A 21,057-nucleotide genomic window follows, 5' to 3' on the forward strand; every position below is an offset into this window, starting at 1 on the left:
CAGTTATAAAATGAATCAGATAGCTATCCAGGTTCTTGGATAGCTGAAAAACAAGAAAACCAACGAAGCTGACAAAATTGTGTCTGTATGAAATGGAGCTCTGCTTGTTATTTAGAGGTGTCAGCTGAAATCTGAGCCTAGCCTTGTGAGGGAGAGTCATCTGTGGGGTTGTTTTCTGAGCCCTGGGTACAACTTTCCTCTGTGGGCATTTTCTTTAGTAGGCCATGCAGTGTTGCCACGTTAATTGTCAACAGGAAAACCATATGCTCAAACTAGTTTCTTGCCTCAATCCGAAGTTTGATCCTCAAATCATTGGGAATTTTGATTTGCAGCTGTGTAAGTCCTGAGCTGCCAAAACCTTCAGTAGAGTTGAAAACCTAAACCAGAATTTATTCTAATTTGCTTGTGTGTCCACCAGCAAATATATTTTTAAAAGATCATAGCATATGATATAGATAAGGAATTATACTACATTCCAGCTTCCCTGGAAGTCCTGCCTCTTCTGTGTGTAAGAGCAGGGACGCACACTGTGTTTTCAGCTGGCTGACAGACATGGGGGCTGCTGCTGTGAGCTGAAGAATGTAAACACTGTGCTGAGACAGAGCAAAAATCCCCAACACTTTTGTAGAAGAACGTAAAAAATCCATCAAAATCTAAAACTTGCTGTGGAATGGAGAAAACACGGTCAAGACCAGTATTTATTTCGTCGTTCATCCTTTTCCCCAGACTCCCTTGGCATTTTTTCCTTCTACATTCTAGTCATACACAGATACGAAGAATTAGGCTGCTGATAGTATTACTATTATATGGCACTTCAGTGGTGGGCCCGAATCTTGCATATGAACAAGAGCTGGGATGCAAAAGGGTGGCAACGCAACTGGGACAGAGAACCAATGGGATTGCGAAGAGCAGGAGAAAGTCACGTTTTTGCTGTCAACATGGAAACGTTGAAGTAGTGGTGGCCAGGAAGGGGAGTCAGTGTGCTAGCAGCAAGTGGGACCCCAATAAGCCCCAGAGTGTCTCTGGTGGGTTTTTGTACGTGTGTATGTATGTTTTCGAAACGGAGCTAGATGGAAAGAATGGTGAAAAAGGCCGATACCGTGTACAAAGGCCGCACAGCCGGGGTTGGAAGTGGAGTTGTATGAGCTTTTCCATTAATCGCCTTTTTATTTCCTCCTTCCCTTCCAGGTGCAAGTGGGAAGTACACCTCAGGACCAAAGAATTGTGGGATACATTTCCTGCACTCACTTGCAAGCTATTGCAGGTACTGTCCTAATTTGCATATCTTGGGTTTTCGTTATTTCTAGGCCTGTGGTGGTATTCTTGCGCAAAAGTAGCAAGCATCGCTCCTCCAGTGTTTCTGATGAAGGGCAGTGTGCATTGCAAATAGCAGTGAAATAGTGAAGAAAGAAGGGTAGACAAGTATCCCCAAACCTTCACGTTTTCAGTCTTGGAGTAATTAAGTATTATAGGACACAAACAAAAAATATCCCTTGAGAGCTTTTCTTCCTTTTGCTTCCTCTTAACCAAATATTGTTATTTTAGGAAATACATTACTATCTTCATTACTCAACAGCATTTAACAACCCATACTGTGAGTATCAGCATATAAACTAAAATGTCTTTGTATGTAAGTAGGGGATTATCAGAAGATAGAAGGGGGGACAGTTTTTCCATCAGAAATCGGCAGCTGGAATAAGCCCAAATTCTCTGGTTTTTGACCTGCAAATTTCATACATAAATGGCTAGCAAGTTAATACACTCATTGGAAACTTCCCTTGGTCGTGTTCAAAAGCAGTTCCACTATTACATTTACTACATGACACAGCATGCTCTGTGTCCTTTGTTTCATGAAACAGTATTTTCTAAGGTTGTTAAAGATACATAAAATGCAAAAACTCTTAGCAGGGTGTGGAAGGCTTTTTTGGGTTTTTCACTGAGTTATCTTAATAAAGAATGAGATGTTCTTTAATAGCAGGTTTCTGTGTCTGCGAGATACGTGGACTCCACTGCTTCCCATAACCAGACTGGGATTTCATGGAGCTCTGTCAGGTTATGGTGGAGCCTGTTCCTCCTCAACCATCTTACGACCTTTTATGACCTTTTTTTATGATATTATCTCAAAACTCAGCTCTCCTTTTAATATTAATATTCAGAACAAGACTGAGGTAGAGGGGTGGCCTTGTCTCCATTTTACAACCCAAGTCCAGAAAGCAAGGGGAAGAAAAATCAGTAACATCAGGTCGTTTTATTCCATTTTTACTGTTCTGATGCATACATTTTGAAATCGAGACGCTTCTCCATTTTAGCTGTTTGCCTGAACACTCATCAATTAAAATTGACAAATACTTGAAATTCTTGGAGATGTCTACAGAAAATTTTCCATGTCTCTCTCCTATCTTTTGCATCAAAACTATCAGTTCTATACTTAGAGTAGGTGTAGTAATAAAATAAAAGTCAAATCTACATACCTTTATTTTGTGTAAGATCAGAATTTAATTTAGCCAGAGGGGTGGATATCCTTAGTTTTACTTGATGCAACTGCGATTCTTGTGCTCCTGAGAGCTGGAGAGGACAACATAGCCCTCCTAGACTGCTTGAAGACAGCATGTACGCTGCAGATTGAGGCAAAAAAGTAGTGTATTATAAATGGTAGAACTTTGAACCTAGGTGCCACAGCATGTCTAGCTTAATCCAGTCAGGCAGCTAGCATTCATTCTGCTTTGTCAGCGCGCCAGTTGTAGAGAGACAGACTTGGGAACAAAACTGCCAGTCCCTGAAGTACATTAGAGAGACTGGGTCGTTCTAAAGAAGATTCGTGAATTTTTCAGCTACACTTTAACAATGTAACGTCCTTCTTTGGTTTTCTATTTTAAACTCTGGAATTACGGTAACGTACTGTGAGATTGCTGTCGTGGAGCTGAGATTTGTTGCTCTTCTAGTTTAGGTTATAAACCTCCATTTTTAGTCCTGTTCCTTTTTACAACTTGGTCATGTAGTCTTTGAGAACCACGTTGTGAAATCCATAAAACATTGAAGAGGAAGAGGGGGGAGGGAAGAATGGGGAAGTAATGTTCTATTTTCACCGTCAGCCTAAAGCTTCTTCAAGGGCAAAACGCAACCTTTCATTTTCCTACTTATGTTCTTCCTTCTTATTTTTAGGCTTATCTAGTTCAAACTACATTCAAATAGAGCAGACAGTGATTTAGGAGTCTGACTGTCCTTTGATACATCATATTAGTTTATGTAATGAAATGGAAAACTAAAGTTCGTAAGTTTGGCAGAGCTGTGCTTTCTGATTTGTATCATCTGATTCATAACATTTCACACATTAAAAAAATTGTCCAAAAAACAGTTCGACGATGTAAAGATGTGGTATCTATAAAAACAAGCACTGTTTAAAAGGTTAGACATTTAAATCATCTTGTCATGCATGGCTGAGTGCAATTTGGCTTCCCTTCTGGGATACATAAACTTACACTTGACAGTTGTGATACTCATCTGAGTATAGAATGAAAGGATCCAACTGCTTATGGTCAGGGACGAACTACTGACGCTTTTTTCAAGAGATGTTCTGGCTCAACTCTGTTCTGAGCAATTACTATTTTTTCAGACCTGACATTCACCTTTCTCAGTAAAACTTTAGAATTAGATGTAACTTATAGAATCATAGAATCACAGAATAGTTTGGGTCGGAAGGGACCTCTAAAGGCCATCTAGTCCAACCCCCCTGCTGTGGGCAGGGACATCTTCAACTAGATCAGGTTGCTCAGAGCCCCGTCAACCCAACCTTGAATGTTTCCAGGGATGGGGCATCCACCACCTCTCGGGGCAACCTGGGCCAGTGCTTCACCACCCTCAGCGTAAAACATTTCTTCCTTCTATCTAGTCTAAACCTACCCCCCTTTAGTTTAAAGCCATTCCCCCTTGTCCTGTCGCAACAGGCCCTGCTAAAAAGTCTGCCGCCAATCCTCTCAGTTCTCTACCTATTACTGAATGGTGCTGTGTAGCAGCTCTTCGTTTCCACTGTGGAAATAGCTGCATTTCAGTGACAAATGAAGGGATCCTTTAATGAGACTTGAATGTAATTATTTTCCAAGGGGCTGTTAAGTTTACATGGTTCTTTTATGTCTTTCAATTAGTCAGTGATTAATGTTCTGGACAGGTTTTGCTGCCTAGAATCCATCCACCTCCCAGGTCCCTTTGAGTCATGCCTTTCAGACACCCCACCAAGCCATCAAAACAGAGTAAGCCTCAAGCTGTTCCAGCCCAGGCTTGAGGTAGCGTGCTGGATGCCATCTCAGAACCTCATTCACGTCCCTGTTTTGCGTTTGTGTGAATCTAGCCATTAGCAGTACAGGTACTGGCAACTCACGCTTCACTAGCACCAGTTTCAGGTCCCACAAGCCTACACACAGCTTAAGCAGAACTCGGCTCAGGACTGAGAGAGATCCCTCAGTGTTTGAAATTCTGACTGTGCAATCAGGAGTAACTTCAGTGCTAAGCATCCTTAGGCAGCGATTCCACATATGTTTCTGAAATAGCAAAGCTGGCGTATCCACACCGTGGCAGCCTGCCCTTGCCCCCTCTTCTCAGTTGTGTGAACACAGCTGTTGTAGGCTGTGTTGCACTTGACTGGGGACCTGACCTAGCTGAAAAGTAACTCCGCAGAACAAAAGGGGCTTTTTTGTTGTTGTTTTGGGTTTTCTGGAGGTTTGGTTTTATTTTATTTTGTTTTCCCGGCCTATCCTGGATTAAGTATGTTAGAAGTGTAGGGGTCTGCTTAATCTGTCACACAGTCAGGTGTGACACAGCCTGTATCACGGCTACACTGAAGGCTTTGGTTGTGACTTGGAAACAGTTTTTCCTTTTGGCTAGGCTTTACATCCTATGCTTTACAAGCTTTTTTTGCTCACCTTCCCCAGGTTCCCTGCCAATATATCCCGTAGTGCCTATCAGTGCTGAGAACTCTGGTTTAAAAACCTCCACTGGACCTTTTAATTTCCTCTGACTCGGCCTGTCAGCTGCCTTGTTCAACCACCGTAGTGCTCCTTCTAACATCTTCCAGAGTAGGACAAAACAGTCTTCCTCAGTGTATAGTACCTACCTGCAGTTCTAACTAAAGCCAGGATTTCACTTCAGCATTTCCGAAGTGAATGGAATGGGCAAGTATGATTATTCTATAACAAACAGAGATGAAGTATTTATTTATGCTGGCTGAAGTTTCCCACACTGCCCTTTCATCCTTCCGCAAAATTTGAAGCTGAAGGGAACTTGCAGAGAATTTGGAAATGCTGACTGCAAGAACCAGTCACAACACAATTATTTGCATTTTTCCAGGCCAGTTACTGAGGAAAAGACTGTAGAACAATTAGCACAAATCTGTATCTCTGGTTAATCACTGGTGGCAGTCAATCAGATCAATGATTCTGTCTGAACATTTAATTAGAGCTGAAGGCTGGAAGAAGGAGAAGTGGAATGTTACTGCGGGGAGTTACTACCTTGTTCTTTTCTGTTAATATTTACTGATGCTATTTCATTTCAGCAGCAGTTTCTGAAATGTCTGCTCCCCTCATTGTTCTGGATTCAGGTTTGGCTTCTCCTCTACCTGCGTGTCTGATTAGTTCAGTTATCTTCATCTCCAAAGCTATCAATCATTGGGAGCTGGTAACTTCTGCATACAGATACATGCAGTACCTGCTGTGTAGCTGCAGTAAGCTGGATACGGTTAGTTTAATATTAATCTCAGAAAACAGTTCTATTCGAGCCGCGTTAGAGGATCCCATCTTTTGTCATGGAAATGTAGCTCACTTCATTGCACACATTCCACGTAGTGTACTGAAGTGCAATTACTTCTATGACCTCTAGTGGGGATAATCAGAGATGCCAGACTATCACAAGTTCTACACTTTTTCTAAAAAGAAATGAAAGTCATCTGTTTCTAGAGTTCCAAGGCTACTCTTTCTCTGCAGAGCCCTGAGGTTATCTGGTGTACAGTGCTGCCTCAAAGGCTCAGCATTCTTACCGAGGGAGATGTATGTCACTATGTAGTTAATGATTTTTTAGTAATAGCGCTGCATGTTACCAGACACCTTTCACAATATCCTCCTAAAATGTTTTTGCCTGTCTGTCTGTTGTTTTTCTCAAGAGTTTTCTGTTTTGGAGAACTTCACCTTTGTGTGTTTCAGTTAAGTGGGTTTGCTACATTCTTCACGCTGGTCTCTGACAGGTTGCTGCCTGAGTTTTATGCCCATATGGTAATGGCCACATTATTTTATCACTCATCCTAGTGAAGCCATGCTAGATGGATAATTCACAGAAAATGCAAAAAAACCTTGACAGTTCAGGGATGTAAATGCTGGTCTTAAAACAGTTAAGCAGTTTATATAATCGGGACTTTGTAGGGAGCAAGACGTTACTGTGTTCTTGTCAACAAGCATCATGCTTAAAAGTTATGAGGAAACAAAGGCAGGCCAGAAGAAAGTACTGGCCTGAGGAGATGAGACAGGATAGAAACATCTAGATGCTGCAGAAGGAGGCAAGTCCATTAATTTGAATAAGCTTCACCAGGAATGAGAAAGCTGGGACTGTTCAGCTTCGGCAGAAGGCTCAGGGAGGATCTTACCAAAGTGTGTAAATACCTGAGGGGAGGGTGTAAGGACGATGGAGGCACTCTCCTCCGTGGGGCCCAGTGACAGGACGAGAGGCAATGGGCACAAATTGAAATGCAAGAAATGTCTTTAAACAAAGGAAAACGTTTTTTATTGCAAAGGTGACTAAGCACTGGAACAGGTTACCCAGAGGTTATGGAGTCTCCAACCATGGAGATATTCAAAGCCTGACTGGACATGGTCCTGAGCAACCTGCTGTAGGTGACCCCGCCTGAGCAGAGGGGTTGGACTAGATGATCTCCAGAGGTGCCTGTCAAGTTCACACTTCTGTGAATCTGTAATTTCGTCTGTATCTTTAGTTAAGCAGAACGTATATGTTAGTCACGCACACCTTTTGTGGTTAGTGTCACCTGCTCAAGGCTGTATTTATTCCACATGACCTATTCCTTGTGCTTTTGTCGAGCTATGTCTTCACTGTAGGACTTTCTTGTGCTGTTGTAACCCCCAAGAATATATTGGTCTGGATTTGTGTCAAGCTGTGTGATTAGGGTACTGTGTGAACTTGAGGTACAAGTAACTAGAAACCGTAGGTTAGGAAATAGATCCAGGAAGCACTTGTACCTTAGGGACATGGTTTAGTGGGCATGGTGTTGTTGGGTTGATGGTTGGACTCGATGATCTTGGAGGTCTCTTCCAACCTTTAATGATTCTATGATTCTATGATTCTATATTACAGCCCAACTGGTAAAGAAACTCAACTTTCCTCTTCCCTCATTACTTCCTCCTACTTCCCCATCCCAACACATGTCTCTTCTTTTCACTATTTCTTTTAATTATTTAGGATTATATCAAATCATGCTTGGTTGAATATTTCTGACTCAGTTTGTATTTAACCGTAGTTTTAATACCCCCACCCCCCCCAAGATGTTCTTGAAAATCCAGCCCTTCCCAGGTTGATAGCGGTAGTCCTAACACCTAAAGTTTGTCTGTATGCTAGCGCAGTTACAGTGTGCTGCGGAGTTCACAATTTGAAAGTCTATAAGGAGTGCTGGTGACAGCTGCAGTTGAGACGAGTGATGAACAAACTGTGAGGATGTAGACTTAAATATTCACCATCTCCACAGTGGCTGCTGAAAGCAGCTTTGGACATACATAACTGATGGTTCTAATTGTGTTTTACACCTTTTCAATAGCTAGCACAAAGTAGTAAATTAGGTTAAAATAAAATTGTAGTCAGAATAAGTTTTTGAAGAAAAGTAATGCTGTTCTCACTTGACATATCATTTCAAGTCTGAAACAAGCAAAATTATAACTGTTAACTATAGGTACAGTGAAAACAAAAGGAAAGGAAAGACAATATGGTAAACAATTATTTCTAGAATGTGCCTCTTCCTGCTCTTTCCCCACATCAAGCTTTTGCTGTGATCATTTTAAGAGAGGCAGTAATTAATTTTTTCTTAGGCTTCATGTCACCTAATGTGCTTGAAATTAAGTGTGGTTAGTTGCTATAATTAAAGAGCTGTTTTATGTGTCAGATGGTTTCACAAACAAAAAATATCTGGCAACCAATCAATCTCAACCCTTTCATATCACCCCTATAAAAAGGGGGCACATCCTCAGCACGTGGCCTACTGTAACTTCCCTGCAAGGTGAAAAGGATCTGGTTCTTTATTTCTGAAGTACTGCCTACCTAAACCTGCATCTACGCATACCTTTAAAAATACAAAAAAATACTTCCAGTTTAGGCATTCTTACTTGAACACAAATAGAACCGCTCCTTGGATGGACTAGTACAGTAGGAGTAAGCTGAATTTACCATTGATGTATATTTACTAGTAACACTTGGAAGTTAAATTTTTCATTTTTAAAAATTAGAAAGCAAAGCAAAGAAGGATCGAGTGGTTTACCCCAGAACATGCTGTCCAGTTTTGTCTGAAGTAGGATTTTAATGCTGAACTCCTGATTATAAACGTAGCGCATCAGATCCTCCTCCTCCTGTGGCTAGAAACGTCATCATTTTGGCTGGTTGTCGGCAGCACAGGTGCCCTGTCGTCTTACTTCTTCAGATGTGCCTAGTATGATTGATCCCAGAAGGAGATATTTATATCATCAAAAAGTGTGGTTCCTAATGAACTTCATAATGGGCTAAGCACTATGTACCGAGTATGCTATTAGCCACACCATTTTTTTATCTTGCACCCTTTTTCTCAGGATGTCTAGCAATAGCTTAGCAACTAATATGTGGCTGAGTAACGTGCTAAAAGGAGGTCTTAGTTCTTGGTTTGGTTGTTTGTTTGTTTGTTTGCTACAGGAGATACTACTGTTCGATGTGAGCAACTGGATATGCTTCAAGATTGGCTGTCTGAATTCAGAAAATCTACCTCCTCCTCCAGTACAGCCAATCCAGAGGAGCTGGTGGCTTTTGATGTCATCTGTGGAGATCTCAACTTTGATAACTGCTCCTCTGGTAAGACAAGGTTTTCCTTTTCCTGGTGTCTACCTATTCCAAAAAGGAATAAGAAAGTTCTAGATTCCTGTGGGTTATAGCAGTATACTAAGTTGTGACTGACTCTTGCAAGGAAGAGACTTAATTGCTACAGACACTTCTAAAATAGGTACTAGCCTTGAGTTGAGCCAAGGAGAGTAGCTCACGCTTATGAGCTCTGCTGAGTTACTAAGCATGATGTTTTTTAACACCCAAAGGGCCATAATTTGTGACTTGCGGTAGCACTAATGAGGACAGATCCAGTGGTTTTAGCTTTACTTGAATTAGGTAGACACCTGTTGTCCTAGAATTTTAGTTACTAATGGAAGACATGTATATTATAGGATTTTTGTGAAGAAAAAGCAGTAAATTCATGCAATTAAAAATAATTAATGCTGCAGAGAGAACTAAACATTGCTGAATCAGTCTTGGAAAAAATTAACTGATGCTGTGTACTTCTGGGTTTTTTTGGTTTTTTGTTGGGTTTTTTTTAATTTTAATAAATTTTTAGGGTTTTTTTTTCTATATTTGGATGCTGAGGGTACTAGAAAAAGAACTCCACAAAACCATAATTAATGGGTGGTGAGTTCACAGAGATGGTCGCCTTTTCCAAACGTAAATATTATGCTCTGTTAACAGTTAAATTGCCCACATAGAGTGCAGAGCATTGTTTGTGTGTCCTCTCTGCCTTCCCGCTCGGCACAGCTCAGGCATCCAGGCAGAGCTCCTTGCTGGCATTATACCATGGCAATCGACTGCTGGTTTGGAGCTGGCAAATGGATCAGCGGTGGCCAGCGGCCAGCCTGCCGCAAGGCTGATGGCTAAAAGGCCTTTTGCGTGACTGGGCCAAAACTGAAGTGCTGAGCGATGTAGAGCACAAGGCAGGTACAGTGGGGGGGTTCGTCAGAGGGATGGCGTCTGTGCTGTGTTACCAGGGAGATGTGCAGTGTGCAGGTGAGCTCAGGCTGCGCTATTCAGCAATTCAGACCAGAGTTTGTGTATTAACAGGTGAATTTGTGAACAGCATCCAGTGTGAATTCTGTAGTCTTCATAAGAAGCCTAGGTAACTGAGGCTGAGAGCAACAACTGAACCAAAAATACTTTTAAGAAACAAAAAACAAGCACTGTCTGATCTTAAAAATAACTAGTATTCTCTGATCTCATGACTTGTGTCAGACACTTGTAATGGAAGATTTTAGCAAAGCTGGAGAAACATTTATTTGGGTAGAAAAGACCACCAACCCAAAACAGCCCTTCTGCTGTTTGTTTTCTAGCTCGTATATACAAAAAATAAATCAGTCACAACTATATGATCCAAAGTAAACTCAGAATGGTCAGAGAAGGTGCTGGCAAGCACGCCAAATGGTAAAAGAACCCATTATGCACTGTGGAGGTGAACAATACGTGGTAACGGCTACAGAATACTGTAGTTAAACACATTATTAGGATAAAATATAATGGTAGCAGTGGCAGTGAGTTTTTGGGGAAGGAAGGAAGGAAGAAATGTGGTCAGTAACAGGTCCTCAGCCAGCCAAGCTGCTACGCAGACAGGCTGAGGAGGCAATTGCAGCAGTCCCGATGGAGGGAAACAGAAGCTGGGGGATACAAGCGGACCCATCTGCTGTGATTTGACCGTTTCACTTGCAATATTGTTGGTGGATGGAGTGGCCTGGAGGCAAAGATGTCCATCAAGGAAATAAACAATCATCTGCTGCATACCAAAGGGGAGGCTGCCCAGTCAGACTGCAAATGGAGAGTGAGTGGGGCTGTGCGGCATGGGGAGAGAGAGGGACGGGAGTCAAGCTGTGAGGCAGAACATCTGGTCAGTATTCCCTGCCTGGGAAGTTTTGGCACTCTAACCAAGATCTTGCACAAGAAGTACAGAGTATAATTAATGCTGTTGTGACCCGTCTTCTTAAAGCAAAAGTAAAAACAACTATTTGCTTTTGCAAATAATAGTTGTAACTATTTGTTGCTAATTTTTTTGTAACTATTTTGTATTATTTTGTAACTAATAGTTGTAACTAATAGTTGCAACCACTACTAAAGAGGATTGAAAAGTAGGTTATAAAAAACCATTTTATTTTTGCTATCTCTGCAGTTTATTTACATCCTCCTCCCCTTTAAAATTCACTCAGCCTGGAAACTGAAATTAAGCTGGCTATTTCATTTTTTTATTTTTAGATTGCTTTCTTTCTTCATGCACTAGGCAAGATTAATGCAATGTTTTAAAGTCTTCTCCTCCATTTTTACATTACTCCTTGTTTTAGGGACATTTGTTAGCATTGCAGAGAATTAACATTTTAAGATCACTTTTTTTTTAAACAATAATCAGCTGCCTGTAACTCTGTAAATGATTTTCTGTATTCTTTCCCACTCCACAGACTGATACGGCAAGTAATTAATGTTTCGGTGAATATCAAGCTTCTATTCTTAGATGTATTGACAGTACGGTTTTCAAAGATCTCCAGGTCCATGAGCAACCTTATGCTTATGACAAATTTTCTGCAACTCAGTTTTCCCCTCCAGCCCTACAGAACATTATGACAACATTCATACAGTGAATTCACACTTATTGGGAACATCATTAGAAAGTTAGGTACTGTCAGGTTGCTTTGGACTGACTTGTGTAAAAGTCTATTATGTTTTTAAACCTTTTAGCATAAGATAAAAAGCCTTCCAGTCAGATGGGTTAAGTCTGACATGTCACCATCAGTGCCACAGTCACAAATTAATCATGACAAAATTTTAATCTGTCTTAGATGGGCCGTGCTGATTATGTTTAGAATGTCTTTAATGCTTTAGATAGTATCCCAAGCAAATTATGAATTGCCTGTCCTTTCTCTTATCTATTATAGCTTGGAAAACATTCAGTGAATTCTTCTGAAGCATGTAAAGCACAAGCTTTTATCTTCAAACTTACTGAGATATGTATATACACCCACAAACAGCCATTTACATTGTGAAGTCAGTCCGATTCTCCGTTGTGTGATCTATTGCAACAAAAGTTTTGTACCAGTGCAAGCAATGCAAAGTCAATGGCAGGGTAAGGAAATAGTTGGAAACCCTTCACTTCAGTTTACAGCTAGAAACTACCAAAAAATGTCTCTCATAGAAAGACTTTGTAGGAAAGCACTGTTATTAGCAAGCACTTGTTGGAATTTCTAATCGAGACAAGATACTGCTGTGCAGTAAAGCTACTACTGAACTGGTTCAAATCCACCCTATATATGCATACCGAGTAGGAAGGAGGACTTGCCTTTTCCGTTGTGGCAGACCACAGAGTTGTCCACAGGTTTACAACACTTAGCTGATGTGCCTTTTCTTGGGCTTGTTCTTTCCCTCCAGAGGACAAGCTGGAGCAACAGCATTCTCTGTTTACACACTACAAAGACCCATGTCGAATCGGTCCTGGGGAGGATAAACCATGGGCAATTGGTAAGACCTTCTCTAGCTATCAGTGTCTGAACATGTACTTGTCTGTCACTCACACGACATCTATAAGCAGCAGGTAGTTCAGCTAACTGGCAGGAAGAATTTGGTGGAGACCAGGTATTTACAAGGGGTGTTTCTGCAGCATATATTTTATAAACCGTAACAGTGTCTTGCTGAATTGTAATTAAGAACCAAACAGAGATCTCAAACTTCAGTCCACATTCTAGAATTTATGCATCAAACTACTTGAATGCCTTCCCACACCTATTCTACTTTTAAAATAATCTCTAGATTACTTGGGGGGGGGAGCCAAATTATTGTTTCTGTACTTTCTGCATGCAGTGAAAGCCTGCAGCTTTTGATCAGAATGTTCCATTTGATGTTCTATAAATACTGTAAGTGAGGATGTGATCTAACAAAGCAATTCAACACCACTATGAACTGGTAGGGTTCACCTTATAAAAGATTTCATGGAACTCCGAGATACTCATACCTGGTGAAACTCAGTTGAACTTGGTGAAGTTTTAGATCAGGAATTAGACTTTCTCTAGAGGAGCAATTCTAACTGTGAAGATACTAAAGGTAAGAATGTGGAACTGTTTAATAATGTGGCTTTACTCTGTTGTAGCAGAAAAACAAAAAAATCAGAGACATTGGGGCTGAGAAACTGGAAGGGCGGAGGCAACATTTTGGAAGATGGCAGGCGGTAGGGAGGTCTGGATAGCGAAGTGAACACAAAGCACTCTCAGTCAGCGCGGTCCCCTCTCCCCCACATGGATGCTGTCCTCACACACCTGTGCCCCCGGAAGCTTCCCGAGAGGCAAGTCACAGGAGGTATGCTGGGACAGTCACATCTCCCTTTCTGTTCACAGGTACCTTGTTGGATCCTGAAGGATTATATGATGAAGAAGTGTGCACTCCAGATAACCTACAGAAGTACGCAATTCCTAATCCTCCCACGTGCTTTAGACAATTCCTTAAAAAGCCAGTTCATCGCTTGCTATTTAACATTTCACAAATTGAGGGGTGGTTTGTGGACTGAAAAAAAAACCCAAACCAAAAAAAACAAACCACCAAACAAACCAAACATAATTTTTTTACTCAGGGGTACTTGGGGAAGAGGAAAAAAAGGGAAGGAAAAGTGGCTGCTTCCCTAAGTCTAACAGAATTGGCGTCAATGGGTGAAAAGAGGAGTGCAACCGCAGTCAGTGTTCTTATGTCTCTAGAGTTGGTCCTACCTGGGCAGGCCCATAGGACAAGAAACTCCGAGCACTACCAAAAAGGGGGTGCGGACAGCTTGTCTGAAAGGCTTTCTGCGGGCAGCCGGCTCCGTGGTCACGGCACTGTAAAGGACAGCAACAAAAGGAAATGTAGTTTTCCTCAAATAAAAAACCCATAAAGTTTAAAACACCACCCCCAACCCAACAACTAAATACCCATTGTAGAAAGCTTGCGGAATTCGATACACCTAAAAAAGCAATCTCACAAATATAAAGAGGAATTAAATAGCACATCAGACATAACTAGGAATATGGCTTAATATCCATCAGTGATACCAGTGCGGCATTACTTTTAAGGAGTGTTTGATACTGAGAAACAGGTATCTTTGGTTTTAGCTGGTGGACTTATGAGAAATACAAAGAAACTTAATTTGCAGAAATCTTAAGATAAGTTTCTTGAGTATCTGTACTGTTTGCTAAATAATATGCCAGTGGAGAGAAATTAATAAGCTTTGTACATTTTAGAGCAGCCCTTAATGAATGTGATAATCCTTTTTGCACCTTCTCTACCTTGAAGGCTAGTTTAATGGACTAAATATATTATCATGACTAACTATGAAAGATGTTCTAGCTGTTCATCACCAAAATATACTGAAGAGGTAAAGTTATTTGAATTAATGAGTCTGCGCAGATGCTTCAGTTAACACACATAATGGAATGGTACATTCTATAGGCAGTTTATGTTGGCATTTTTACTCACGAAGTACAGTACACTGCATGGTATAGATGGACACTTAGTTGAATGTATTAGGTGAGGCTACCGCTTGAAGTCTTCTTTGTATCTAGTTTATATCCAGAATAAGGATTTGTTACAGCAAGTCATGCTTTGCGCATTCCAGAGCCTGCAAAATTTCCAGGCGTTTCTATTCACGTATTGAAAATGTGAATTTGGTACATGTGAAAGGGATTTCTGGAAAGCAAAAGTAAGGTAATTTGGCCCTATAATCAAGTTTGCAAATGCAAATCTGTATGTGGGTGTAATGTTCTATTTTATGGTTCCAGGGCAGGCTTGGAGCTCTTTAAAAAAAAAAAAAAAAAAAAAAAAAATTAAAAAACCCCAAAACCAAAAAAACCCTCTGTGTTTTTAAGTGGCCTTTTGAGACAATCTGTCACCAAATTACTTCTGGGGTATTTTGTTTTATTCCCTGAAGAGTTACTTGTATTCAGCAATGAAGTTCCACTGGCAAATACATGACTGATAGACGAAGAGCCACCAAATGATCACTGAAGATTTTAAGAGTATTACTTCTGCCTCCCACTGTGTATGTACAGAACCTCGGTATGAGATAACTGGAAAATATTCTTGAGAGTTGGTAACAGAATATACGTAAGACTTTTTGCCTACTAAATGTGGCTTTCAGTTTTCTGCAATATGTTATAATTCTCTTAAACTGATTAACCCCCCCTGTGTTAGACCAGAATTTCCCCTAGCTTTTTATGCAGATCTGCAGGGAAACAGGGATCTGCAGGTGGACATTATGTAGACGTGCTCATATATTACAGGAACCATCACTTCCACGAGAGGCCAAGAGAGCCTGTCCTCCCATCTCTGCAAGGGACTGGTAAACATAAAAACTGCCAGTAAGTTCAGTAAAATTTAAAGGCATTGATGGAATCTGGGCTTTAAAGACATTTAAATGTTAAATAGCACAGAAGCTGAGGAGCACTGTCTAGCCAACAGGTATGATTCATGTACACAGCAAAACAGGGTACAGCCTAAAATTGATTCATTTTCAAATTTTCCAATAGTAAACATTGATCAAGCTTTACTGACATTTAAAACAGACTTTTAAATTGACAGTGTAAGCTATGCAGAGAATTATTTCTTCATCAGCACTCTACTTTATAAATAAAGTAGTTCACATTACTAAACTAATTAGGCCATAAAAGCAGAACAACTAGTTCTTAAATATCTCTCATGTTAAGTACAGCATACGTAAAACATCGGACTAGAACAACGTACTTGGTACAAATAATGAGCAAGTCATTTATAATTATAGAACAATTAATAAGCTAGATGTAACAATCTGGGCCCTACCACAGTGCTGGAAGCCACACAAGCTTCTGCTCAGAAAGGCTTCATGAGATGCACACAAATAATCTCATCTCACAAGGATGATTGTCACCTTCAAGCAAAGCACTGGAATAAGCCCATCTTTGCCTCTAAACCCCAAATAGAGTCTGGCACAGGAGAGCACGTTACAGCACAGCTAAGAAACAAGATTTAAATGCAAATTTTTCCAGTCTCCACTGCTGGACAGTGGCTCACAATTCCGGACAACAGGCTGCAGCACCAGTAAGAAAAGTCTTCCTTAACTTGGGTACTTCTCGCCTGAATGAGAGAAGGTCCCTCGAGCTTTATGATGAGGGAGTGAGTTTTGCTTTACAGCTCCCTTACATACACTGCTCTTCATGCTCCTTTGTTGCCACTGCGGTCAGCACTACAAACCAATTGGCCGGAGAGCTGCGTGGCAGAATTTTTGTACTTAAACTTGGGAGTTATTTGGGACTGACAGTCTTTCAAGGAAAAAATAAGTTCATATTACTTTTTCTCCTCCCTTTCTTTGTGTCCTATGAATTAAGACAATTATTCTGACAAAATTCAGGTTTCACTCATTCATGATTAGTTACGTTCACTTAAGTACTTAGCACTTAACTGTTAGCACGGCATAGCCGGATGTCCAGTACTTGTATCTACTTCCTGTAGAGACAAACAGCAAACCATCGCATACAAAGTGGTGCAAGTTTTAGTCAGAAGCAGATGCATGCGCATTTACAATTTATCTTCCTCATGTATTTGGAATTAACATTTCCCTTCCGTGAGCAGTTGTGCAGGTTAAGTGAATACCCAGCATCACAGACTTTTAAAAGGACAACACTGAAGCTAAAACAAATTCATCTTTTAAATTAATGCAAATAATACTTTTTTTGCAGTAATACTGCAGTGCTAATCAGCAGTTTCTTCTACTTTGTTACTTAATTAGCTTTGCCAAATATAAATACTATTTTTGAAAGAGGTCAGTCCCATCAAAGAGCTTGCTTTCTTAAACCTAGAAAAAGAATTTCAGAAGTGAATCATTTGCAGTAACTCTCTGTAGAATCAGCTTGCCAACAGGGTGCAGACAGTAAGCTAATTTAAGGCGAGTTATTAGATGACAGTCTAAAACTCAATAACTCATAAAAGGAAGCTTACTTTCATAAACTGGCTACAATAAACTCCTAAGAACCTTCAATACCTCACTAAGTCCACAGGGGGGTAAGAAAAGTTCTGATTAAATAACTACATGACCAGAATTTTGCCATTGTTGCCTTTTGAAGGCACATAAAGTACTTCTTGTATGTATCAACTGACCCAAACTTACAGATTGTAACACTACTGACACCTAATCGATTGTAGCAAGTGCTGTGTCCCCTCTGCCACCATTCAGATCCTTCCAAAGAAACAAAATTTGACAAAGAAACCACTTGAAGCTCAAACATTAAAACACATCACCGGAGTCTGGTGTTTGTCTCTTGGTTTTCCTTCATTATGTACTCTCACGTGCATGCATTAAAAAAAAATTCCTAAACCCAACCCCATAAACCCCATCCAAAGTCAAGTCTTAAAAACTGGGTGATCAAAGATATCTTATTTTTTTCCGAGGTGAAATTAAAGGCTTTGTACCTGCTAGGACCCAAGTTCATGGCTCAGTGTTTCTCCTGCGACAGTTGATGATGTAGCTTAATGGCGTAATCAACTCTTACAAGGGAAACCACAGAACCTTGAGCTCAGGTTTTGGCAGGTAAGTAAAGGAAAATGATTTTCAAGGAGGTGGTTTTGAAAGCAGTTTGTTTGCGTTTTGAGCCAGATATAGACAGCAAAACACAACCTGATCTGTCCCTCACTGCACATGTGGTTACCACGCAAAACAGCTGTGATTGAACTTGATATTAACTGTCTGCATAATACCCTACACAGGCAGCTACCGTGTGCAACTCCTGCTTTTGCATGCACAGTTGTGTCTGTTGCCTTTAGCGCTCCTTTGGTAGATCTTTCTTTTAAATAGAATACAAGAAGGTAAACCAAGTTTCCTTTTAAATCCAATACAATGGCAAAGCAATAGAGAACAGCACAGCAGCACAGAACTATTGTAAAAATAGAGCGACAGGGACCTCTGTGGGTTCTCTGGTCCAAAGTCACGTTCAAAGCAGGGCTAACCGCAAAGTTAAATCAAGTTGCTCAGGGCCTTAATAGTCTTCTGTATAAAACCTACTGTTAAGGTTTAAGCACCCAAACTAACAATTTTAATGGGAGAGCTGCAGCTTATTTGCCTGAACAGCAAGACTGGTACCTAGAAAACTGGTTCTTATTTTTGACTGCCTCTGTATAAGGTCTTGGGGTGGGTAATCTCCGTGCAAGATGAGGGCAGTACTAACACACCCGGTGAGTACGTCCGTCTCTGTAGAGGAGTCTGAAGAGTGTCACATACAGGAATCAAATAAATTAGGTTGTCATTACTAGTGAAGTAAGAGCTTGGGGTCCAAGCCACAGTAATCTGATGCTGAGGCTTGCTCAAAACCAACTACCACGTGCCCAAATGTGTGCTCCTGAAAACCATTCCTCATCCATACCCTGTCTGTAAAGCTGGTTGTCTTATTTCAGAAGGGGTTGCTCTGATCAGAATGGAGAGGTTTCTATCAAAGTAGTCAGGTTTGTTCTAAAGTAATCCATGAAACAGTTTCCTCCTCTGCTGGATTCAGCAACACTGGAAATCAGCGGAGGGGCTGTGGGCTGCAATATACTACAGATAGCAGGCAGGCAAGGTCCTCCGCTCAGATGTTTCATCTCCTGGCTACAAGGGTAGGTCCACCAGTACAGCACCAGCGATGCCAAAGCCGCCATGAGTCTTTAAGAGCACTGCCAGCAGTTAGTACAGCCTCATACCAGGAAACACATTTGAAAGAAGGCGTGCTTTACGAGTTTAACAGTCCTTCCGGGCAGGTATTACCCTTACCAGCGACTGGGAGAGAATCTAGCGTAATGCACGAAGGGACAGAACGAGCAAACATCTAAAGTGCTTGTTTTGTTTTTTAATGACATAGGGTGCTGGAAAGTGAAGAAGGAAGGAAAGGATACTTAGTCTATCCCACCAGCAAGAACCACAGTTCCAGTCAAAAGGGGAGGAAGGCGTCATTGAAAGGAAACGGGAGGAGGATTGACTATATGCTCTATACAGAAGAAGGTCTCTACCTGGAATGGAAAGTGGTGAGTTTCAGAGTTGACAAAAAGAGCTGTAACTCACACAAAAAACTTGTCTGGATGGCACTGTAGCCTGTTCTGCTCAGGTTCAAATTCATACTCCAAGAAGAGCCTGCTGCTTTGCTGTCTTCTACTTTTGCATGCAAGTACCGAGTTTGTAAACCTATTACATAAACAAATTTAAGGCAAATTTAGGGATTCTGGTAGCAACACCAGTAGATGCGCTGCTCTTCAAAAACAAACAAACAAACAAACCCCCTTGTTTCCCTTCCCCAGCTTTTTGCCAGACCAAGTGTTTTGGCTGATGCTTTCCATGCCAGCAGTCTGAATATTTTTTTAATCTTTTCAAGTGTCTGGATGTTCTTTATTATGCCTGTGAAAACCTACCGAAGTTACAAATCTGTGATGTGCAGGCAGAAGTTGACACGGGCTAACCAGAATGAGAACTTGTAGCGCACTGTCTGCTTCCTGGTGTAGGACCTTGGCCTATACAGCATTCCACAATGAAAATGAGAAACTAGTGCACACTTATTTACCGTACCCCACTGCAGTTGCCACAGAAGAGCAGGCAGTAGAGCAGTTCAACATAGCTTAGTGCATGATACATCAGTCTGTCTGTGCTCTGTTTGATGTGCTCTGTGGACACAGCAGCTTAGCAGCTACATTCTTTTCAGGCTTCCCGTTTCAGATGCACAAATGCCCATGGTGCATCTGTATGGTAAACCTGTGCTTCCTGCAAGCAATTCCCAAAGTACTGGCAAAGTTAAGTACCTGGCCATAGGAGGGGACAACTACATTGCATCAAGTGGGCGTTAAGGTTGCTCCATCCAGCTTTCAGAAGCTGGGAAGCAGGCGGTATTTCCTACGGAACTTTAATTTGGTCCTATGAAATGTTGCCAGAACAAAGGCTGTAATTCAGAGACGCAAGGAGCAGGGTTCCTGATCGCCTTAATTTCTCACAAAGTTTAACACCTCAATCTAACAAAGACAGGCTTCCTTTTTAGCTGCATGCCATATCTAGTAGGGTACAGCCAGCCCCTTCTCCCAGGTGAGTACCTCCTTACGCACATGGATTACCTACTGCAGCACTACAGGTAACACAGGTGTTACCGTAAACGGAAAGAAAAGGTACAACAGATTTCATCCCGACTAGTGCAACTAACTGTGTACTGTATAAATGGTTCACCTCACCAACTGCACGACACTGACACGCCCTGTGTGGCAGACAGTTCACCATTAGCCCAGCCAAGCTGGACTGGTCCCGTACGTCTACTAATACAGTAACGCAGTTCAAAGTAAACTAAAGAGAGGTGTAAAAGCTGAGTCCTGGTGTGTGGTATAACAGATCAGTTTTCCAATTCCTTCTTTCTTACTTCTGTTTTCCTTCTGCAGGAAGTGGAGGAGTTCAGCTTTATTACCCAGTTAGCAGGCTTGACAGACCACCTACCAGTAGCAATGCGCCTCACGGTGTCTACGGGAGAAGATGATCCTTAAAACTGACCGGCTTTGAGAGCTTAGAAGAGGGAAACGTTAACGATATTAAGAAAATATCAGAGGATGAGAACGAACTATTCTGGTGCCACGTTAGGAAAGATGACCAGACCTGACCCGGGCTACTCCCAGAATGTACCAACAGTGGCGGATATAAAAAGGGAAGAAAGGGAAGGGGTTGTGGCCAAAAGCCACTGTCACAAGTTGCTCAGGCAACAGGGCAGGCCTGTACTACAATGCTTTCACTGTGGACCGAACGGAACCAAGACAGAAGTCCTAATTCCTTCTGAACCAGTGCCATTCTTACGAAAACATGTTTTTATACTAATATATAGCACAATTTAGTTTGTAATTAGTCTGTGAGTTAGTGCTGCTCAATGGTTTTTTGCATCATTTCTTTGTATAACTAAGAAGCTAAAGCTTTTTTTCTTTTTTTAGCCTGTTAAAGTTGTAGTAGCGTGCTTGCATCAGTAGCATGCGCCGGCACTGCATGCCACTCTGAGATAAACTAGTCAG

The 21,057-nt window shown here is 41.2% G+C and overlaps 1 protein-coding gene across 1 annotated transcript in view; it reads left to right on the top strand.

The window, feature by feature from the left end:
* The window catches only part of SMPD3 (sphingomyelin phosphodiesterase 3, neutral membrane (neutral sphingomyelinase II)), a 32,907-nt gene extending 12,363 nt beyond the window's left edge, over nucleotides 1–20,544 (top strand). The window contains exons 2-7 of the mRNA XM_009320803.1: nucleotides 1,189–1,264; nucleotides 8,923–9,078; nucleotides 12,445–12,534; nucleotides 13,404–13,467; nucleotides 18,894–19,056; nucleotides 20,443–20,544. Of these exons, the coding sequence (XP_009319078.1) occupies nucleotides 1,189–1,264; nucleotides 8,923–9,078; nucleotides 12,445–12,534; nucleotides 13,404–13,467; nucleotides 18,894–19,056; nucleotides 20,443–20,544 (651 nt within the window). The remainder of the gene's footprint in view (nucleotides 1–1,188; nucleotides 1,265–8,922; nucleotides 9,079–12,444; nucleotides 12,535–13,403; nucleotides 13,468–18,893; nucleotides 19,057–20,442) is intronic.
* Nucleotides 20,545–21,057: the final 513 nt, after the last annotated feature.

The sequence above is a fragment of the Pygoscelis adeliae genome, unplaced genomic scaffold (assembly GCF_000699105.1).
Source record: "Pygoscelis adeliae isolate BGI_AS28 unplaced genomic scaffold, ASM69910v1 Scaffold63, whole genome shotgun sequence".
NCBI classification, from domain to species: Eukaryota; Metazoa; Chordata; class Aves; order Sphenisciformes; family Spheniscidae; genus Pygoscelis; species Pygoscelis adeliae.